General features: G+C 36.2%; 1 protein-coding gene and 1 non-coding gene across 4 annotated transcripts in view; both read left to right on the plus strand.

The window, feature by feature from the left end:
- LOC107756704 (kelch-like protein 3) overlaps positions 1-15,539 on the plus strand; it is a 19,829-nt gene extending 4,290 nt beyond the window's left edge. The window contains exons 5-16 of one of the 3 annotated variants that reach the window (XR_001641852.1): positions 1,926-2,088; positions 2,212-2,321; positions 2,737-2,853; positions 5,304-5,453; positions 6,599-6,716; positions 6,794-6,991; positions 10,543-10,644; positions 10,888-11,016; positions 11,111-11,251; positions 12,848-12,991; positions 13,840-13,962; positions 14,154-15,539. Coding sequence is in view for 2 of the 3 variants with exons in the window: in XM_016573916.1 (XP_016429402.1) it covers positions 1,926-2,088; positions 2,212-2,321; positions 2,737-2,853; positions 5,304-5,453; positions 6,599-6,716; positions 6,794-6,991; positions 10,543-10,644; positions 10,888-11,016; positions 11,111-11,251; positions 12,848-12,991; positions 13,840-13,868 (1,401 nt within the window). In the remaining variant the exon portion in view is untranslated. Of the gene's footprint in view, positions 1-1,925; positions 2,089-2,211; positions 2,322-2,736; positions 2,854-5,303; positions 5,454-6,598; positions 6,717-6,793; positions 6,992-10,542; positions 10,645-10,887; positions 11,017-11,110; positions 11,252-12,847; positions 12,992-13,839 lie in introns of all 3 variants that reach the window. The other 2 variants (XM_016573916.1, XM_016573917.1) reach the window with 2 other exon arrangements.
- Positions 15,540-18,691: 3,152 nt separating this feature from the next.
- trnaa-agc (transfer RNA alanine (anticodon AGC)) lies at positions 18,692-18,764 on the plus strand. Its single transcript has one exon. It is a non-coding gene; the product is annotated as a tRNA-Ala (tRNA).
- The last annotated feature ends 174 nt before the right edge of the window (positions 18,765-18,938 follow it).

Consider the following 18,938-nt stretch of genomic DNA (forward strand, 5'->3'; position numbering starts at 1 on the left):
CGTGTTTTGATTTTGAAACGTGCAGTGCTCATGTTTATTCAACGAAGTCAAACGGCACAAATAAATCAATGTATGGGAAACTGGTAATGTATATCGAAATATCGGAATTGTATTTAAAAATCATACCACCGTTATTGAAAAAAATTATATCGCGATACATATTGATATTGAATTATTGTCCAGCCCTAGTTTATGGCTTAGTTGATCCATGGGGAATTTAACAATGTCATTCAGTGCAATGATTCACCTTATATTTCCCTATAGGCCATTTTCATTCATTTTCTAGGAAGAAAGTTGTCATTGAGTTACAATGTGCAGATGCTGTTTTCTGGCCTGTACTTGTATGCTAAGTAGCTGATGCTGGGTTAAATTAATTTATTTTCCTAATTCACCATTTTAATAAATATTAATTTAGTATACAAGTAGAGGTGGAGACTATAGCTTTTACGATGATCTATTTATAATTCAGCCTCTATTAGAATACTTTTTTATTTAAAATGAACAATAATAATATTTAATTAATTTCAGTTTACTTACTGAATCATTAATGATAACAGATTAAAAATTATAGGCAGTAGTGTCTCTAATTAGTATGTACACTACTGTCAAAAGTTTAGATCAGTAAGATTTTATTATTTTTTTAAAGGGGTCCTATTATGCTCTTTTACAAAGTCTTGAGAAATTTTTATTTTTATTCCGCAAGAATGCATTAAATTGATCAAGTGACAGTATGGAAATTTATGTTACAAAAGATTTCTATTTCAAATAAATGCTGATCTTTTGAACCTATAATCTAAGAATCCTTAAAAAATGTGTCATGATTTCCACAGAAATGTTAAGCAGCACAGCTGTTTTCAACACTGATAATAATCAGAAATGTTTTTTGAGCCGCAAATCAGCATATTAGAATGATTTCAGGGTTGCAAAAAGGTGGAAATTTTCCAGTAAATTTCGGAAAAATTCCAGGATTTTTTGTAATCTTTTTTGGATTTTTGGAAAGTTTCCGGAAACTTACCGGAAATTGTCCAACCCTTTGCAACCCTACATGTGACACTGAAGACTGGAGTAATGATGCTGAAAATTCAGCTTTGATCACAGCAATCAATTTATACAATGGGTATAGAAAAGAATCAGCCCCCTTTAAAATAATCACATTTTGTTGTTTTGCAGCCTAAAATGAAGACGGACACAGTTTTTGTTTTATGCAGCTGTATTTACTCAGTGCAACTTATAACATCCAAGTGAAAGATATAACACCAACATGTAAAAAAAAAAAAAAATCAGAATCAGATTTTTTAAAACCAGAATCACTGAGTTGGAAAAAGGATCACCCCCTTGTGTCAGTATTTTGTTGAGCCACCTTTTGCTTTAATTACAGCCTTTAGTCTGTTGGGATTTGTCGCTACTAACTTTGCACATCTAGACTTTGCAATATACAGCTTAATAAAACAAAAACTGTGTCCGTCTTCATTTGAGGCTGCAAAGCAACAAAGTGTGATTATTTTCTATAACCACTGTATATTAAAAATAATATATAAAATATTAGAAATAAAATGTAAATATATTAAAATAGAAAACAGTTAATTTAAATTGTAATATTTCACAATATGACTGTTTTTACTGTATTTTTAATTTTAAAAAAATCATTCTTGGTGAGCATAAGAGACTTCTTTCAAAAACATTAAAAGATCTTTTTGCATGGTAGTGTATGTATATGTATTATATTGTTTCAGATAATGCACAATTCTTTTGCTATATTAATAAAAAAAATAAAAAACTAGTCATCATTACATAACCTATACTGGTTAGTCATCATGAATCCGGTCTGCAGGCTGCCTGCCTGGTCACCTCATGTATAGTGTGTGTGTGTGTGTGTGTGTGTGTGATGTGTTTTCATCTCTTTGTATTACTCCTGCTGTGTCCAGGTGTTGCTCCCAGCTGCCAGCCTGCTGCAGTTGATGGATGTTCGACAGGTTTGCTGTGACTTCCTGCAGACGCAGCTTCATCCCACCAACTGCCTGGGCATCCGAGCGTTTGCTGACCTTCACGCCTGCACAGGACTGCTCAGCCAGGCCCACGCTTATGCTGGTGAGCTCTCTTCTTGCTTGAGTCATTGTGGGATGGGAAACAGCTAGTCGATTAAGCAACCCACCAATATGTATTTTTAGGCCAAGAAACATTTTTTTGAGCAAGTTCACTTGTTTCAAGCAGAGCAGCACTTTACAGACGTCATGGTGGGTGAGGAGTTCATGGCCCTCTCCTTGCAGCAGGTGTGCAGTCTGATCTCCAGTGACAAACTCACCGTGTCCACCGAAGAGAAGGTAACACTACCAAGTTTATTGTCCCAGTTGTGTCTATTCTATTGTGCTTCTCGGTTTCTCCCTCATCCACCACATCACAGAGCCTGTTTTTAGCTCAGCCTTCTGTGATTTGTAGACAGCAGACGGTTGATGGTTGGTTTTTACATGTACATGCTGGTGTGATGCTGAAGGAGACGACGAGCCATCTGTCAGTCACCCTGCATTAGCTGCTCTCTGCTTACGAGTAACTTGTGTCTCCAGTCTGCACTCACACACCCACTTGATGGCAGCTGTCATCTGTCAGATGCTTCAGTGTCATCTGAGCAGCGACACAGGCATTGGAGGATGGCGGCCATTTCTCCTGTGGCTGCGCTTTATTCATACAATATGCAGAGAAACAAACAACAGACTTTGTTCTCGTCTGTTACACCCCCAGGTGTTTGAGGCCATGATCACCTGGATAAAGCACGATAAAGAGGCCCGTCTGGAGCACATGCCTAAGCTCATGGAACATGTTCGACTGCCCCTGCTATCCAGAGATTACCTGGTTCAGGTAAGACTGGGCTCAGTTTCATAACAAGTAGGGATGTAACGATTAACCGCGAGCCAGTTGAAAAACGATTAAAATATGTGACAATTCAAATCGGTTGAGATGCTAAACAAATCGCGATTAAATTAGGGGTAGGAGTTTATATGAATGTATGTCTGAGGGGAACTTACTGTCTATAGAAAAGCTTAGATGGTATTTTGTCTTTTCATCTTGCCATAAGTGCAGCGCTGCTTTGTTTACAGCGGAAACCAAGGAAACGCTTTAAGCGCCACCTGCTGGCAGAGAGTGAATCTGCGTCTCGTTCAGCTCGTCAGCTGTTTCTGTTTCATGCAGATATTTTTTATGTATAGTTTCACAAAACAAATCATTCTGTTTTTGCTTCAGTTTTCGAAATTATACAATCTAATTTGGATTAAAAACGGCTCATGTTGCATGTATGCAGCATCTTTGTTTGGATCATGATTAAAATGCAGTGGTTGCCTGCCTCTAATTTTAAATGGAAAGAGCACAGACAAAGCCTTATTTTGTTTATATGAAGACATTTATTTTATTTGTGTTATTTATTTGATTTGGGGCTTGTTTTAAAATTTCAATTTAGTTTTGTTATTTACATTTACATTATATTGAAATGTTGTTATTTAGCAGACGCTTTTATCCAAAGTGACTTACAAATGAGTACAATAGAAACAATCAAAATCAACAAAAGAGCAATAATATGCAAGTGCTATATTATTATAGTGTTATATTTCAAAGAAACGTTTAGAAATTTTTTTCTTAAATCTCATTTTGTAAAAAAAAAATAAGTGAATCGAATTGAATCGTGAAATCAAAATCATGAATCGAAGCGAATCGTGACTCGAGTGAATCGTTACATCCCTAATAACAAGTTCAAGGGCTGTAACGATGCACCCCGAGCCGGTTGGAAAATTGTTAAAGATATGTGACGATTCAAGTCAGTTGAAATGTTAAACGAATCGCGATACATTTGGGAGTGAGGGTTTATATGAATGTATCTCTGAGGGGAACTGACTGTCTTCAGAAAAGTTTAGATGGTATTTTCTTTTCATCTTGCCTCTGCATAATGCATATTAAAGCAGTGTTTATAAGCGGAGCTGCTTTGTTTACAGCGGTAACCAAGAAAACACTATATCGCTGCTGTTCCATAAACGCCACCTGCTGTCAGAGAGTGAATCTGCGTTCTCATGCAGCCCGTCTGCTGTTTTTGTTTTGTTAGTATAAAATTCATAAAGCTATATAATTCATAAAGCTATATAATTCATAAAGCTAAAGTGCAGTGGTGTGAAAAAGTGTTGGCCTGATTTCCTGATTTCTTTTTTTTTTTGCATGTTTGTCACACTTTAATGTTTCAGATCATCAAACAAATTTAAATATTAGTCAAAGATAACACAAGTAAACACAACATTCAGTTTTTAAATGACGGTTTTTATTATTAAGGGAAAACAAAATCCAAAACTACATGGCCCTGTGTGAAAAAGTGTTTGCCCCCTAAACCTAATAACTAGTTGGGCCACCCTTAGCAGCAACAACTGCAATCAAGCATTTGCGATAACTTGCAATGAGTCTGTTACAGCGCTGTGGAGGAATTTTGGTCCACTCATCTATGCAGAATTGTTGTAATTCAGCCACATTGGAGGGTTTTCAAGCATGAACCGCCTTTTTAAGGTCAAGCCACAGCATCTCAATAGGATTCAGCTCAGGACTTTGACTAGGCCACTCCAAAGTCTTCATTTTGTTTTTCTTCAGCCATTCAGAGGTGGACTTGCTGGTGTGTTTTGGATCATTGTACTGCTGCAGAACCCAAGTTCGCTTCAGCTTGAGGTCACGATTGATGATCTGAAACATTAAAGTGTGACAAACATGCAAAAAAATAAGAAATCAGGAAGGGGGCCAACACTTTTTCACACCACTGTATATAATGTATATAATTCATAAAGCTAAATCTAGACCATTCTGTTGCTTCAAATTTCGAAATAATACAATGTAATTTAAATCAAAAACAGCTTGTGCTGCAAGTATGCAGTATCTTTATTTGGATTGTGATTAAAATGCAGTGGTTGCCTCTAATTTTAAATGAAAAGAGCACAGACAAAGCGTTTGTTTACATAAAGAGATTTCTTTTATTTGTATTATTTATTTATTTGATTTGGGATTTGTTTAGTTTTGTTATTTGACAGTCAGTTTCACAAAAAAATGTGCAGCATTTTGTCTGAGAAATAATAAAAGGACACCTTTTCATATATAATTTGTCTTAAATATAATTTTGTAAAAAAAAATTTTCAGAAAATTGTATCGTAAACTCAGTATCATGAATCGCATCGCATTGTGAGTTGAGTGAGTCGTTACATCCCTAGCGAGCTCTCTGTATTTGTTGTGATTGCATTTGTGGTTTTATTCAAGCATTATTTTTAAGATTTAAATGTGTATTTGCACAGATTGTAGAGGAGGACCCCTTAATAAAAAACAACAACACTTGTAAGGACTTTCTCATTGAGGCGATGAAGTACCACCTTTTACCTGCAGACCAGCGGCACCTTATAAAGACTGACAGAACCAGACCACGCACACCAGTCAGTTTGCCGAAGGTATTAATATAATCGCTTCAAACTTACAGTACCAGTCACGTTTGGATGTACTTACTAGTTCTTTATTATCACTAGTTTTCTGAATGATTCACTACTGTACGTCTGATTCAAACTGCCAACTCACATGCAAGCTTGAGGTTGTACTGTTAAATACTGCATACAACCCTCTATGCACACCGTGGCAATAAAATCGCCATTGGCTAGTACATTTTTTAGTTTACTATAAAAATATATATATATTTATGTGTATGTATATGATTCCACTAAATCAGCTTATCTTCATTCAAGATACATTCATGTGTGATATGATCTGAAAGTAGCTTTTAATTGATTGACAATCATGCATTTTTATGATAGAACTTAAGTAATTAGAACTAAAACTTGGTAACCTCGTATGAATGAAAATGTATGAATGCATATTTGTCATTTTAACAGAACTTAGGACTGGTGGTGGTGCTTGAGACATTGTTGGTCATTTAGTGTTTCTGTAAAAAAACTTAACAATAATACTAAAAATATAATACTACTACTACTAATTCTACTGCTACTAATAACAATATAAAATGCACTAAGATCTGATGAGCTGCTGGGTTAAAGAATATTAATCACATTGTCTGCGTTCGCTTGAACTGATTTGCTGAAATCAAAACAGATGGGGGTTGGGGGTTGATTGGTTGATTTGGATACTCTCCAAAATGGCGGAAGACGATACTCGGGGGAGAACATTACAGTCGCACTGCTGTCTATGCAGGGTCAGAAAGCTCTCAGATTCCATCAAAAATATCTTAATTTGTGTTCCGAAGATGAACGAAGGTCTGACGGGTTTGGAACGACATGAGGGTGAGTAATTAATGACAAAATTTTCATTTTTGGGTGAACTATCCCTTTAAATCTTTCAATATTAACAATCAGGCTATTAAAGTGATCAGCTGTTTCCTCACAGAAGTCAACGTGTTGAATTCAGTGTGTTGAAGCCTGACACGCAAGCGTCCACTTCAAAAATGAGCAATGTGTTATCAATAAACTGACTACCTTATAAACTATGACTGCATTTTCTACCATCTTAGTCGCAGTCTGAAGACCTGGATGAATTTATTGACTCTATTGGCTTTCGGAAGGATTGATTTTTGTTGTGAATCTGACAGGTGATGATGGTTGTAGGGGGTCAGGCACCTAAAGCCATCCGCAGCGTGGAGTGCTATGATTTTCAAGAGGACCGCTGGTACCAGGTGGCCGACTTACCCTCCAGACGCTGTCGAGCAGGTTGTTCTCTGTTCTGTCCCTCATCTCTAGATGTGTGTTTTTCTCTTGGTCTTACCCTCTCTGTGCGTGTCATGTAGGTGTGGTGTACATGGCCGGTAAGGTGTATGCGGTGGGGGGATTTAACGGCTCCCTGCGTGTGCGGACGGTGGATGTGTATGATGGGCTGAAGGACCAGTGGAGCTCTGTTCCCAGCATGCAAGAGCGCCGTAGCACTTTAGGAGCAGCTGTACTGGGGGACCTGCTGTATGCTGTCGGGGGCTTTGACGGGAGTACAGGTAAACCTTTGAGAAATGAATGTCTGTCAGGATGCATTCATACAGTAAAGTTTGGGATCAGTAAGATTTATTTTGAAAGAAATTAATACTTTTCTTCAGCAAAGGTGCATTAATCAAAAGTGACAGACAGTGCTGGGTAGTAACGGATTACATGTAATCTGGATTATGTAATCAGATTCCAAAAATGAAGTACTTGTAATTAGATTACATTACATTTTAAAATGCTCATAATCAGATTACAGTTAAGTTTTTATTGATTACAAAATTACATGATTAGTAAAATATTAATAACTTTTGATTCTCCCGAATTATATATTTTTCTCTTTTAATTTTCCTTTCTAAAAATCCCACTGTATCATACCATTTAGCTTTCACAAATGTTGCGTAAATAAATTAGCAAACCATGGTTCTGAATTCGGGTGAAAAAAAGCATCTCTCAAGCAATTAGACCATGTATGAAACAAATAATTATGCAAGCTGTTAAACACTGTGAAACACTGTTGTCATCATACCCAGTGACCTTCAGTAACTGTTCATTCTTATATTAAGTCCAGTTTGGGAAACCCTGGTGTAATGTATTGTTTAATGCATTTTATGATGTTGATATCAAAAAGCTGCATATATTTTCTTTCTCTTTGCTTTTTAATATCAATATGCTATGGTTAATGGTAAGTTTTAAAACAAGTTTGACAAAAAAAAAAAAGTAATCTAGAAGTAGTCCGATTACATTCCCTAAAATGAGTAACTTAGAATACATTACTAATTACAGTTTTCATCATGTAATCTATAATTAGTAACAGACTGCAATTTGTAAGTAATCTACTCAACTCTGGTGACAGTAAAGATATTTATTAGGGTTGTCCCCGACTAAGGATTTTCATAGTCGAATCGGAATTTTCGAATCTTGCCGATAGTCGACTGATAGTCGAATCATATGTTTGGGGGCGGGGGGCAAAATACATTAACAAGAGTCAAGTCAGACATTCAACAGCCATAATTACTGACGTTAACACACAGGGAAAATGTGTAAAGGATGCCTCGCAGATACAAAAATAATGTTTTGATTAAAAGGTAGTGTTACGACCCAAAACTTATTTGATTTGTCTAGGGACATTAAAGGAATGTAACATTCATAAAACTCTATAATAAAATTTGGTATATATTTTAATAATGCATATCAAACGGTGGGCAAGTCGTGAAGAGGAGAACACTACAAGTTCAAACAGAGAAAAAGACATTTATTCATTTCAACCCCAACCAATACACCAAGAAATAGGCTTTAAATTTGTCCAAAAGGAAAAAAAGTATATATATATTTACAATTAACAATGAACAAAAAGAAAAAGACTTGGAGATTTACAAACTCACCAAATGAAGTAATGAAGAGAGCACCAGTGTTGCCAAATCAAAGAAACAAATTAAAACAAAATTCTTCTAACTAAAGAATTTAAATCTAACCTAGAATAATCAAAATAAAAATCAAAACTCGCTACTCGCACGCCCTAACTTAACTACTCTTAACTACTCAAACCAAAACTTACAGCGGGTGGCAACACTCCTAAACTAATACGTTAAAATAAACTACGTGAAGCGCGATGTATGTCACGTGACATCTTATCCTGCTCTCTTCTCAACAGGTGAGCAAAGAGCACGGACACACTCCACGCTCAAATCGAACAACAAAACTAAATACAAGGGGTAAAACAAAGAATAAGACAAATAAACAACATAGAGGGTAACAAAGCAAGCATACTTCAGGCTACAAACATTTCAAAGAGGCGCACAAAAACAGCCCAGCCCAGCCCTCTTGAAAACAGATGCGACATCGCCTTTTATACTTCCGGCGGGGAGGCGTCAACGGAGACAGCGGAACCCATAATGAGTGACAGAAAGGGAGACCAATCAAGATCTAGTGGGAAACACAAACAAATTAATATACAAACATAACGAATCGTAACAGTAGTTAACATTAAAAATCAGCGAACCCCTAAGAATGCACAATATTTTTTCTAATAATGCTCTCATTATAACGTTATGTAGGCCTATATGACAGTAGTTATTAATATTCTGCATTTTTGTTTTGAGCTGCGCGCGCTGAAGATGACCAGTAGAATGAAGTATTTGATAGCAGGTTTTTAATCAATGGGATTTAACTAATCATTTATCTCATATAGAATACGCTTCGTTATTTATACAACATAACGTTAATATTACGACTTATAGGCTATCTGCACAAAATGCCCCGAATGCATGAACGTGTCTGCTCTGAATTAACTCCTTTTGTGGACGCGTTCTTCACATAACAACGTGCAGAAACACAGCAACTAAACTCTAAAAATTCACAGCGTTTTTTTATAATAGTGTTCTCATTATAATGTTATGTATATGACAATCCCAGTCATAGTTATTAATATTCTGCATTGCTGTTTGTCCTGCTCGCGCTGCGCGCTGAAGAGATAATCACCGTAGAACTACAATGAGAAGCGCTTTACTGCAGCGCATCTCAACCAAATGCATCTTATACGAGATAAATAATATATACACGATATATATATATATATAAATGCTGAAATGTTTTGAAATCACTTGTACCCTACCTGATCGAAAAAAATCCAGTCTTTCACTCTGCCTATGTCAATTTGAGTCTTGTTTAAGTTTTAAATCCCTGCCGCCAAGATGCTCCTCTGTCGGACACGGATTATGGAAAGTGAAACTTAAATCTATAGGGGTGGTTGGATTTATTCACGCACGTTAAAATATTTATTTAAAGCTTCTTTCTTTTCAGATTCTTATTTACAGCATTATCTCAATAGGCTGTATATTAACTTTGGGAGAAAACCAGTAGTTCTATGTAGACACTGAGCACCCCCATATAGCCAAAATGGCATGATCATAACACCTCTGCGAATATTCGACTGTGAGATTGGTAGTCGAATCAGGCTCCTCCTATCGAAGCATCGAATCTTCGACTATTCGGGGTCACCCCTAATATTTATAATGTCACTAAAGTTTTCTGTTTTGAATAAATGCTGTTCTTTTGAACTTTCTATTCATCAAAGACTCCTGGCAAAAGTATCACTTTTTACACAAAAATATCAAGCATCTCAACTGTTTTCATCATTGATAATAATCTGAAATATTTCTTGAGCAGCAAATCAGCATGTTAGAATGATTTCTGAAGGATCATGTGACACTGAAGACTGGAGTAATGATGCTGAAAATTCAGCTTTGATCACAGCAATACGTTACACTTTAAATATATGAAAATAGAAAAGTGTGAAAAATAGAAATTGAATTTCTGAATATTTGTAATCTGTAATATTTGTATTCAGTCTTGGTGAACAAGAGACTTCTTTCAAAAACATTAAAAAAATATATATAAATAAATAAAATAAAATAAATCGCACCAGCCCCAAACTCTTGAACAGTAGTGTAGTGTATGATTTTTTATATGTTTACAGATGACTCTGCCTGGTTTTAGCACAAGCAGCCTCATCATTAGCCCTGTTTGATGCATGTTTTGAATGGCTGATGAATGTCTGTCTCTGTAGGTCTGTTGTCAGTGGAGGCGTACAACCCCAAGGCTAATGAGTGGATGCTTGTGGCTCCCATGAACACCAGGCGCAGCAGTGTTGGGGTGGGCGTGGTCGACGGTGAGCATTTTGAGTTAATGCGTGTTGATCACTCTGCTCACTATATTGAGATTCAAGTGCAAACATGTTAATGAAATTAGACATGCAATAATAAAATGCTTTAGGTGGCATTTAGTGAATTTGCAAAGAACATTTCACAACATTTTACCTTTTGGCTGTTGTTGTAACACATTTAAACTGCAGCTGTGATGATTCATGTAGATTGTGTAGTGATTTCACATAGCGTGTCTGATGCCTGTACAGGAAAGCTTTATGCTGTTGGAGGTTATGACGGAGCGTCCCGGCAGTGTTTGAGTACTGTAGAGGAGTATAACCCAGTCAGTAATAAGTGGTGCTATGTGGCGGACATGAGCACTAGACGCAGTGGAGCTGGTTTGTTCCTTTTTGGACATGACTTGAATATACTTTGGGCTCATTTCTGTTGAGTCTTACAGTTGAGGTCTCCATGGATTGTGTGTTTGTACAGGTGTCGGAGTGCTCAGTGGACAGCTGTATGCTGCAGGAGGACATGATGGTCCTCTGGTGAGGAAGAGTGTGGAGGTCTATGATCCTGCCACTAATGCCTGGAGACAGGTGTGTGACATGAACATGTGCCGAAGGAACGCAGGTGAGTAACCGGAGGAGAGACAGTTGAACATTTTAGAGGCACAAATAATTGAAAGCAAGATTTTATACTGTAATCTAATTTCATAATGCATAAAAAACGGCAGACTATTCTGAGTCAGTTTTGACCCTGGGAAACAGAAGCTTAAAACCGTTAAACATTAAAAAGTGAATGTGAAACATTTCAAAGTTTTGTATGCTACTTTTTTTTTATTAATTAAAAAATTTTGATTTTTAAAAAATTTAAAACTACAAATGAACCATAGCAAAAGCAGTGTGATGCAAGAATTTTTTTTTTTTATAAATATTCATGAGGGTTTTACATTTTATATATTGTGTATTGTATATATTGTATTTTATACACAGATATGAACTTATCTTAGAATTAGCAGTATAAAATCAATGGTTTATTTAATTAAATTCCTTACATTCTCATGAATGCTTAAAACAATCTAAATTTATGAAACCTACATATTCATTTTCTAACAAAATAACACCAAAAACATAAATATTACTCTAGAATGTTTTCAAACTAAATATATTAATTTTACATGCATAAACTTTCACTTTTGTAATGAAAAACATTATACAATTTTAATGCTGCAGTGGTTGATCAGTAGGTGCTAGCAGAATGGACTTTTTATTTATTTTATTTTTAATTTTTTTCTCAAATTTAGACCATTTGTGACCCTAAACCACAAAACCAGTCATAAGGGTCAATTTTTTAAAACTGAGATTTATATATAAATAAGCTTTCCATCAATGTATGGTTTGTTAGGATAGGACAATATTTGGCCGAGATACAACTATTTGAAAATCTGGAATCTGAAGGCGCAAAAAAAAATCAAAATTTTGAGAAATTCGCCTTTAAAGTTGTCCAAATGAAGTTCTTAGCAATGCATATTACTAATCAAAAATTAAGTTTTAATATATTTACAGTAGGAAATTTACAAAATATCTTCATGGAACATGATCTTTACTTAATATCCTAATGATTTTTGGCATAAAAGAAAAATCAATAATTTTGACCCATACAATGTATTTTTGGCTATTGCTACAAATATACCCCAGCGACTTAAGACTGCTTTTGTGCTCCAGGGTCACATATGGTCTTTTGCGCTACACCTATTGTTCATTTGTTTATAGTGTGTTTGTGTGTGCACATTCATATTCATATTTATAAAAAAAAATAAAAAATTTGGTCCTAAAAGCTGTGAGATATAGGAAAGAGGCTAAATTTATTTTACAAAATTATTTTAATACCATGTGTAAAGTTACAGTTGATATCCAAGTCAAAACTGAATGCATGATTTATATGTATTTTTAAATGATTATAGTTTTAAAATAGTCTAGATGTGTGTGTGTGTGTGTGTGTGTGTGTGTTATTTATAAATTTTTTTTTAGAAATCTCTTCCAGCTTAAAGTGACCTGAATGCATTATATGGGCGAAAGAAAACAAATTTATATCTCTAAAAAAAGTTCTCCGGCGTTCCTGCTATAAATGCCAAACACTGGATGTGTTTCAAGACCTTTAAAATCATTGTTTATAAGGGAGAGCAGGAAAGGCCTGTGGGTCTGAGTTAAGTGTGTTTGTCTCTAGGAGTGTGTGCCATAAACGGTTTACTGTATGTGATCGGAGGAGACGACGGCTCATGCAACCTGTCCTCTGTGGAGTACTACGACCCTGCTGTCGATAAATGGAGTCTCATCCCCACCAACATGAGCAGTGGACGCAGCTACGCAGGTCTGCTTCACTCTCACGACCTCCATATTCTACGGCCAGTTGTTCAAAAGTTAATCTGATTGGATTTTGGCTTGGATCAAGTCTTGAAAATGCGTTGTTCAAAAGAAAATTCTGAAATTGGATTAGATCACAAAATCCAATCTTGGTTTTGATCTGGATCAAATCGTCAGTTTGTGTTGTTCTAAACTTTTTAGTAAGATTGGGATCCCAGCAGAAGGGTGGATTTCAGGAACAAAATTTTAATAAAAGAAATACAACATTTGTTATATGTAATATACACACACATTATATAGACATTAGACAGGTAGACATTAGCCTACCTCTTAAGCCTTTCAGTAGTCTACAGTAAAGTAAAGAAGAGATTTTAGTGGCATAAAATAATCCCTAAACAACTGTCAATATCAAACAAAAATACTATATTTCATTTAAAGTGTTTTTTTTTTTTTTAATCACTGTTTGTAAACTACATTGGCACAATCATCAGAGAAGAATCAGTCAAAAGTAGTTATTTGTGAGCGAATGCAAATTTTCTTCTGTGAATGCAAGGCAAAGAAAAAAGCATTGACATTTTTTTTTCCATCTCATATTTTTTTCCATCACCGTAGGGGCTACATAGAGCACTAGTAATCCAGATTTGGTCATCTGAAAAAGTGTGTATCTGGATCATTGTGATCCAATCCAATTTTGCTTTGAAAAACCAGCAGAAAAATAAGATGGATTACCTGATCCTGGATAGCAAAACATGGGATTTCCAAATCCAGATCATTCTGATCCAGTTAAGCTTTTTGAACAGCTGGCCCCTACTTATCAGCTAAAGCTAAACTAAACTGCTGTCTTATCTGTTTCAGGGGTGTCAGTTATTGACAAGCCATTATGACTAAAAGTTCTGGGCAGCAGGTCTCTTCGCACCTGTCGCGGACTGAGCGGTGACAGACAGACAGTGATTTAAGACAGAGTCCAGATGCTGACAGGTGCTTGAAGCTCTCTATCTCAAATCCTGACTGCCTCACACACACACACACACACACACACACACACACACACCAAGCCCTGACCTCTCCCAGTCTCCAGAAAGTGCCATTTAGCCCTGTTATTAACAGAGAGGCTGTGTGGTCGCCCAGTATAGTGTGTATTAAACGAAACCTCGTTTATAATCTGCCAGGACAGAGTATGCATGGGACGCCTACATGGCCTGTGCGGATCTGGGTGCAGGTGAAGATTGTGCCAACAGAGGCCTCTCTGCTTGCTTTACTACTGACCGACAACGCTCTGAACAAACACTCGCATCGCAGGAGCAGTCAATAAGATGTAAATCTGTTTCTACGGTCTAACACTAATGCATATCACACCCTTTAAAGCGGATCAGGACTGGATATCACTGGCTTCTGTTGGTTTGGTTACAGGGTTACTTTATGTTTTTATAAAACGTATTATGGGACAACCCCATAAGTTGTTTTAATCAGCTGCTTTCGTGCCATATAGTAATGAGGATGGTAAACTGCTAAACCGAAACATCAAATAAATCTCACAGGGTAAAGGTATGGTCACATTAGCGAAATCTCACTTTCAAACCAAGCAGCTTTCTATAGAATCCATTGCGAAATCTGTGTGGAATTTCTTTGAACTTCCAGAGTGCATGGATTTCGATAGAAATGACTGGATTTTGGTGGTGAAAATTCGACAAACAACAGTTAATGTGACCATACCAGTTAATGTGCCAAATGTAACTCATAATTCATATGGATAATAATACTGTATGTTAGTTACTTGTACATAAGCACTTTTCATGATGCAGTTTGGTGTGCAATCGTCCATGTTGGACACACAGAGTCTTTCTTTTATCATGATAACTCTCTCTATAGATGCAGTCACTGAAATAGCACTGGCTTGGTTTCTCTTTGGTAAATTGCACTGTTCATCTTATTCAGTAGAGCTGTACTATTGCAATCGCAGGTCAATTCCAATACAGCACAGGTTCATATTAAGTTCACCATTTAACCTGTTCTATCCTGATGGGGTCATTTGGATCTGTGCTTCAACAGAAATGGACTTTGGAAGACTCTTTTATTATTTTATTTTTTTAAATATTAAGCCGCCTTAAGGTTCTTTTTCTCATTAATGGGTTATAGGCTCTGTAAAGCTGCACAGTAGTTCACTGTAGACGTTCATGTTTACAATACTGATCATTGTGAAATGAAAACTAAATTTGTTGATAATGAATATGAATTAACAAAACACTGCCAGCATTCTCACGATGACCAACTTTGTTAATTTGGATATATACCGATCTGAAAGTCATACTATGCAGTAAAACATTGCTTTTAAGGTTTTTTGTTGTTCGCAGTGATTCAGAGTTTAATTTGAGCTATGCCTGGTGTAACTGCTGCCATTACATTTGATGTCTTTACACATCATCATGATCCACAACTCTAAAACTATGACATTCCAGTGTGGTGCATCATCTATGGATTATGCACGAATGTGGTTCATGAACAAGGTATTAATGTATTTCTAAACAAAATGTATTAATAAATTAAGCTTTGTTTAAGGGAATTTGATTGTCATGTCTTTTAAGTGTTGTGGCTGCTAGATTATGAGCTGCCACTGGAGGGCAGCAGTCAGTCACGCATTGCCAAGATGAGAGAAATTGAAAGTGAAAATGATCTTGGACACGTGTTTGCAGATTTGCATTAAATTTGCATTAACGTAAAATTTTGGCCAAGCATATTTTAAGCCTATGTATACAATATATGACTAGTCGTGGCCTAATGGTTAGAGAGTTGGACTTGTAACCCAAAGGTGTGTGTGTGTGTGTGTGTGCAAACTTGGATGGGTTAGCCTAAATCACGCAGAGCACAAATTCCGAATATGGGACACCCTTCTTAGCTACACTTCACTTTCACTTTTTATTCTGTTCATTATTCACCTTTTCACTGGAAGTAAGCTGTTTTCTGTGAATGTGCCAGACTTATATTCCATTAACCACTACTGGTAAACTAGAAGAATATCAAAATGTGTGTCCCAACTCCCAAATGATATAGTATACAATATTATGCACTTATACTATTAGTACTAGTGTACTAGTCTAGTGTATGGACTTTATGAGGTTAATGCAGTAATTAAGTCTGATAGCCCCTCCCTTTCCATTATAAAAGGAAAGCTGTGGCAGCTGAATGCATGAAGTGTTTTTTTAAAGGCCTTTTCTGGTTAACTCCGGGTTTCTCAGCAGCATTAGTCGTCATAGTTGGGAGACTACCACAAATATATTTTTTGCATTCTCATTTGCCCAAATAGCAAAAGAAAAACTCAATTTTCATGACATTCAAAAAAGGTAAAAAATAGGGAGAGACTGATAACGGCTGTGTGTAGAGAGAACGATCTCAAATTTACAGCTGTATTAGAAATACCGTCGCATTAGCGTTAATTCGTTTTTTTTGTAATTTGATGCAAGGGTAATATATTACAAAGTATAGTGTTATAAATGCATTTAAAAAAATTAAAATACAAAAAAAATTTGGAGAATTTACGATGCTAATAACCGTTGAAACGCGTCATCAGTCTAAAGCCCCGTTCACACCAAGAACGATAACTATAAAGATAACGATATTAGCGTCCACACCAGCGAACCATATCGTCTGTTTATTCTAAGCGCACACTCGTCTGCCGCTTTAAATTCTCAAGCTCGTTACAGCAGGATGGATTCTGATTGGCTGTCAATTTTTTATCGTTCATCAGCTGGAAAAAAATCGTTTTGAAAGTGATTCGATATCGTTTCTCTTTGTCTTTATCGTTATAGTTGTGGTGTGGACTCCTGCTATTCTTTAATTTTTAGAACTATATCTTTATCTTTATCTTTATAGTTATCGTCCTTGGTGTGAACGGGCCTTAAGGGTCCAATATTATTGTTAGCGACACCGGTGGCCGTTAAAAAAGGGATAGTTCACCAAAAATTAAAACATGCTGTTAATTTACTCACCCCAGGCCATTCAAGATGTAGGTGATTTTTTTCTTCAGTAGAACAGTAATGAAGATTTTTAGCTGAAACTGTGGTCCTTGGTGATTCATAAAATGCAAGTCAGCGGCTGCCTGTTTTTGAGAATAAAAAAGCATATAAATTAACACAAAATTATTAACCGTGGCTCCTGATGATATATTGAGGTCTTACGAAGCGAAACGATCAGTCTGTGCAAAAAACATTATTCACAACATTATTACCTGAGCCACAGGGGAAACGGGGAAATCCGATTCTTCGGCGTCTCGATTACATTTAGTCATTTAGCAGATGCTTTTATCCAAAGCGACTTACATTTAACCTGCAGTTACAAATGCATAAATTAAAAAAGCATCATATGACCCCTTTAAATGATTTTTAACATGAAAAAAAAAATAGTTGAAATGTGAAATTAAAACCGCCAGTAGGTGACAGCAAGTGACTGTTAATGAGTGAGTCATTGAGATTCAACAGATTTGTTCAAACGGCTGTTGATTCAGGAACAAAGCATTTGACTGTCCATTCGGAAGGGCTCATCCCTATGCCCTAATCCCTTCAAAGGGTTTTCCCTCCGGAGTGAGAGCTTCGAAGGGATGAAGGGTGTAGGGGACCAAACAACTGTTTCTTGAAGTGCCCTTCTGCGTCATCATCACGTGCCCACACGGAGGTGCCGTCATCATGCAAAGAATCTGCGCAAAGGATCATGGGAGCACGAAGTGTCCATCAGTTGTACCCTTCGAAATCCTTCATTCCGAAGGGCCCTTTGAAGTGGCCAGTTTTGAGCACTTCGGTTTGGAACGACCCTTCAATATGGCAGCCATCATTGTTTTCACTCCGAAGTGAAAAAAACGCTTGTCCCTTTTAGACTTGCATTCTAAAAAAAAAAAAAAATTCTTAAAAACAAAACAAAAACTAACACTTACTTTCTAATCTTTTTGTATTCGATCTGTTTTCTTTTCATTTATTATACAATTAACAAAAGCAAAAAAGACCTCTAACACTAGCTTGCTCTATTCTTTTTCTATTCTATCTGTTTTCTTTTTATTTATTATATTATTTAAAAAAAAAACTGCTACGTGTACTGCGTTGAGCTAACTGAGACTTGTTATAGCACTTGTATATCATTGCTCTTTTGTTGATTTTGATTGCTTCCATTTACCTTATTTGTAAGTGGCTTTGGGTAAAAGTGTCTGCTGAATGACTAAATGTAGGCCTAAATGTAAGTGCCCTTCGGAGGGCGATATATCGCGTTTGGAACGCACCATGTGTTAATTAGTGAATCACTGAATCATTTATTCAACAGACTCGTTCAAAACGCTGATTCGTTCAATAAGTAAACACTATCAAAATAAGTCAGACTAACTGAAATAAGCTTGGCTTTTTTGGTAAACTTGTTTTATGAAACAGCCCCCCGATGAACTGATTTAACTGGTCAACGATTTGAATGGTAATTTCTTTCCTGGACACTTCCATGCAACATTAACCAGCCTAACCAGTCTTTTACAGTTTTGACCATCTTTGCCTATTGAAAATATTCATATTCTGGTCTAAACTAGTCTACACGGTTTTAATATTGATGTAAGGAAATCTTGAATTAAAAGCTAATTTAAGTATTTATTTAGTGGAGTAAACCTGTATTTACAGCGTTGTAAATTCTGTAGTACGTAGTGCAGTATGCAAAGTATGTAGTGCAGTATGCAAAGTGCGTAGGGGGATTAGCTCAGATGGTAGAGCGCTCGCTTAGCATGCGAGAGGTAGCGGGATCGATGGCCGCATCCTCCAAGTCTTTTCAAACCGCGAATTATGAAGGAAGCAAGGCAAGTTTATTTATATAGCACATTTCATACACAATGGTAATTCAAAGTGCTTTACATAAAATAAAATAAAAATAAAACAAGGAATTTAAAAACTTTGAAAATTGATTTAAGAGGTTTAAAATGAATTTAAAACAGTTAA

The sequence above is a fragment of the Sinocyclocheilus rhinocerous genome, unplaced genomic scaffold (genome assembly GCF_001515625.1).
Source record: "Sinocyclocheilus rhinocerous isolate Xijiao unplaced genomic scaffold, SAMN03320098_v1.1 scaffold892, whole genome shotgun sequence".
NCBI lineage: Eukaryota > Metazoa > Chordata > Actinopteri > Cypriniformes > Cyprinidae > Sinocyclocheilus > Sinocyclocheilus rhinocerous.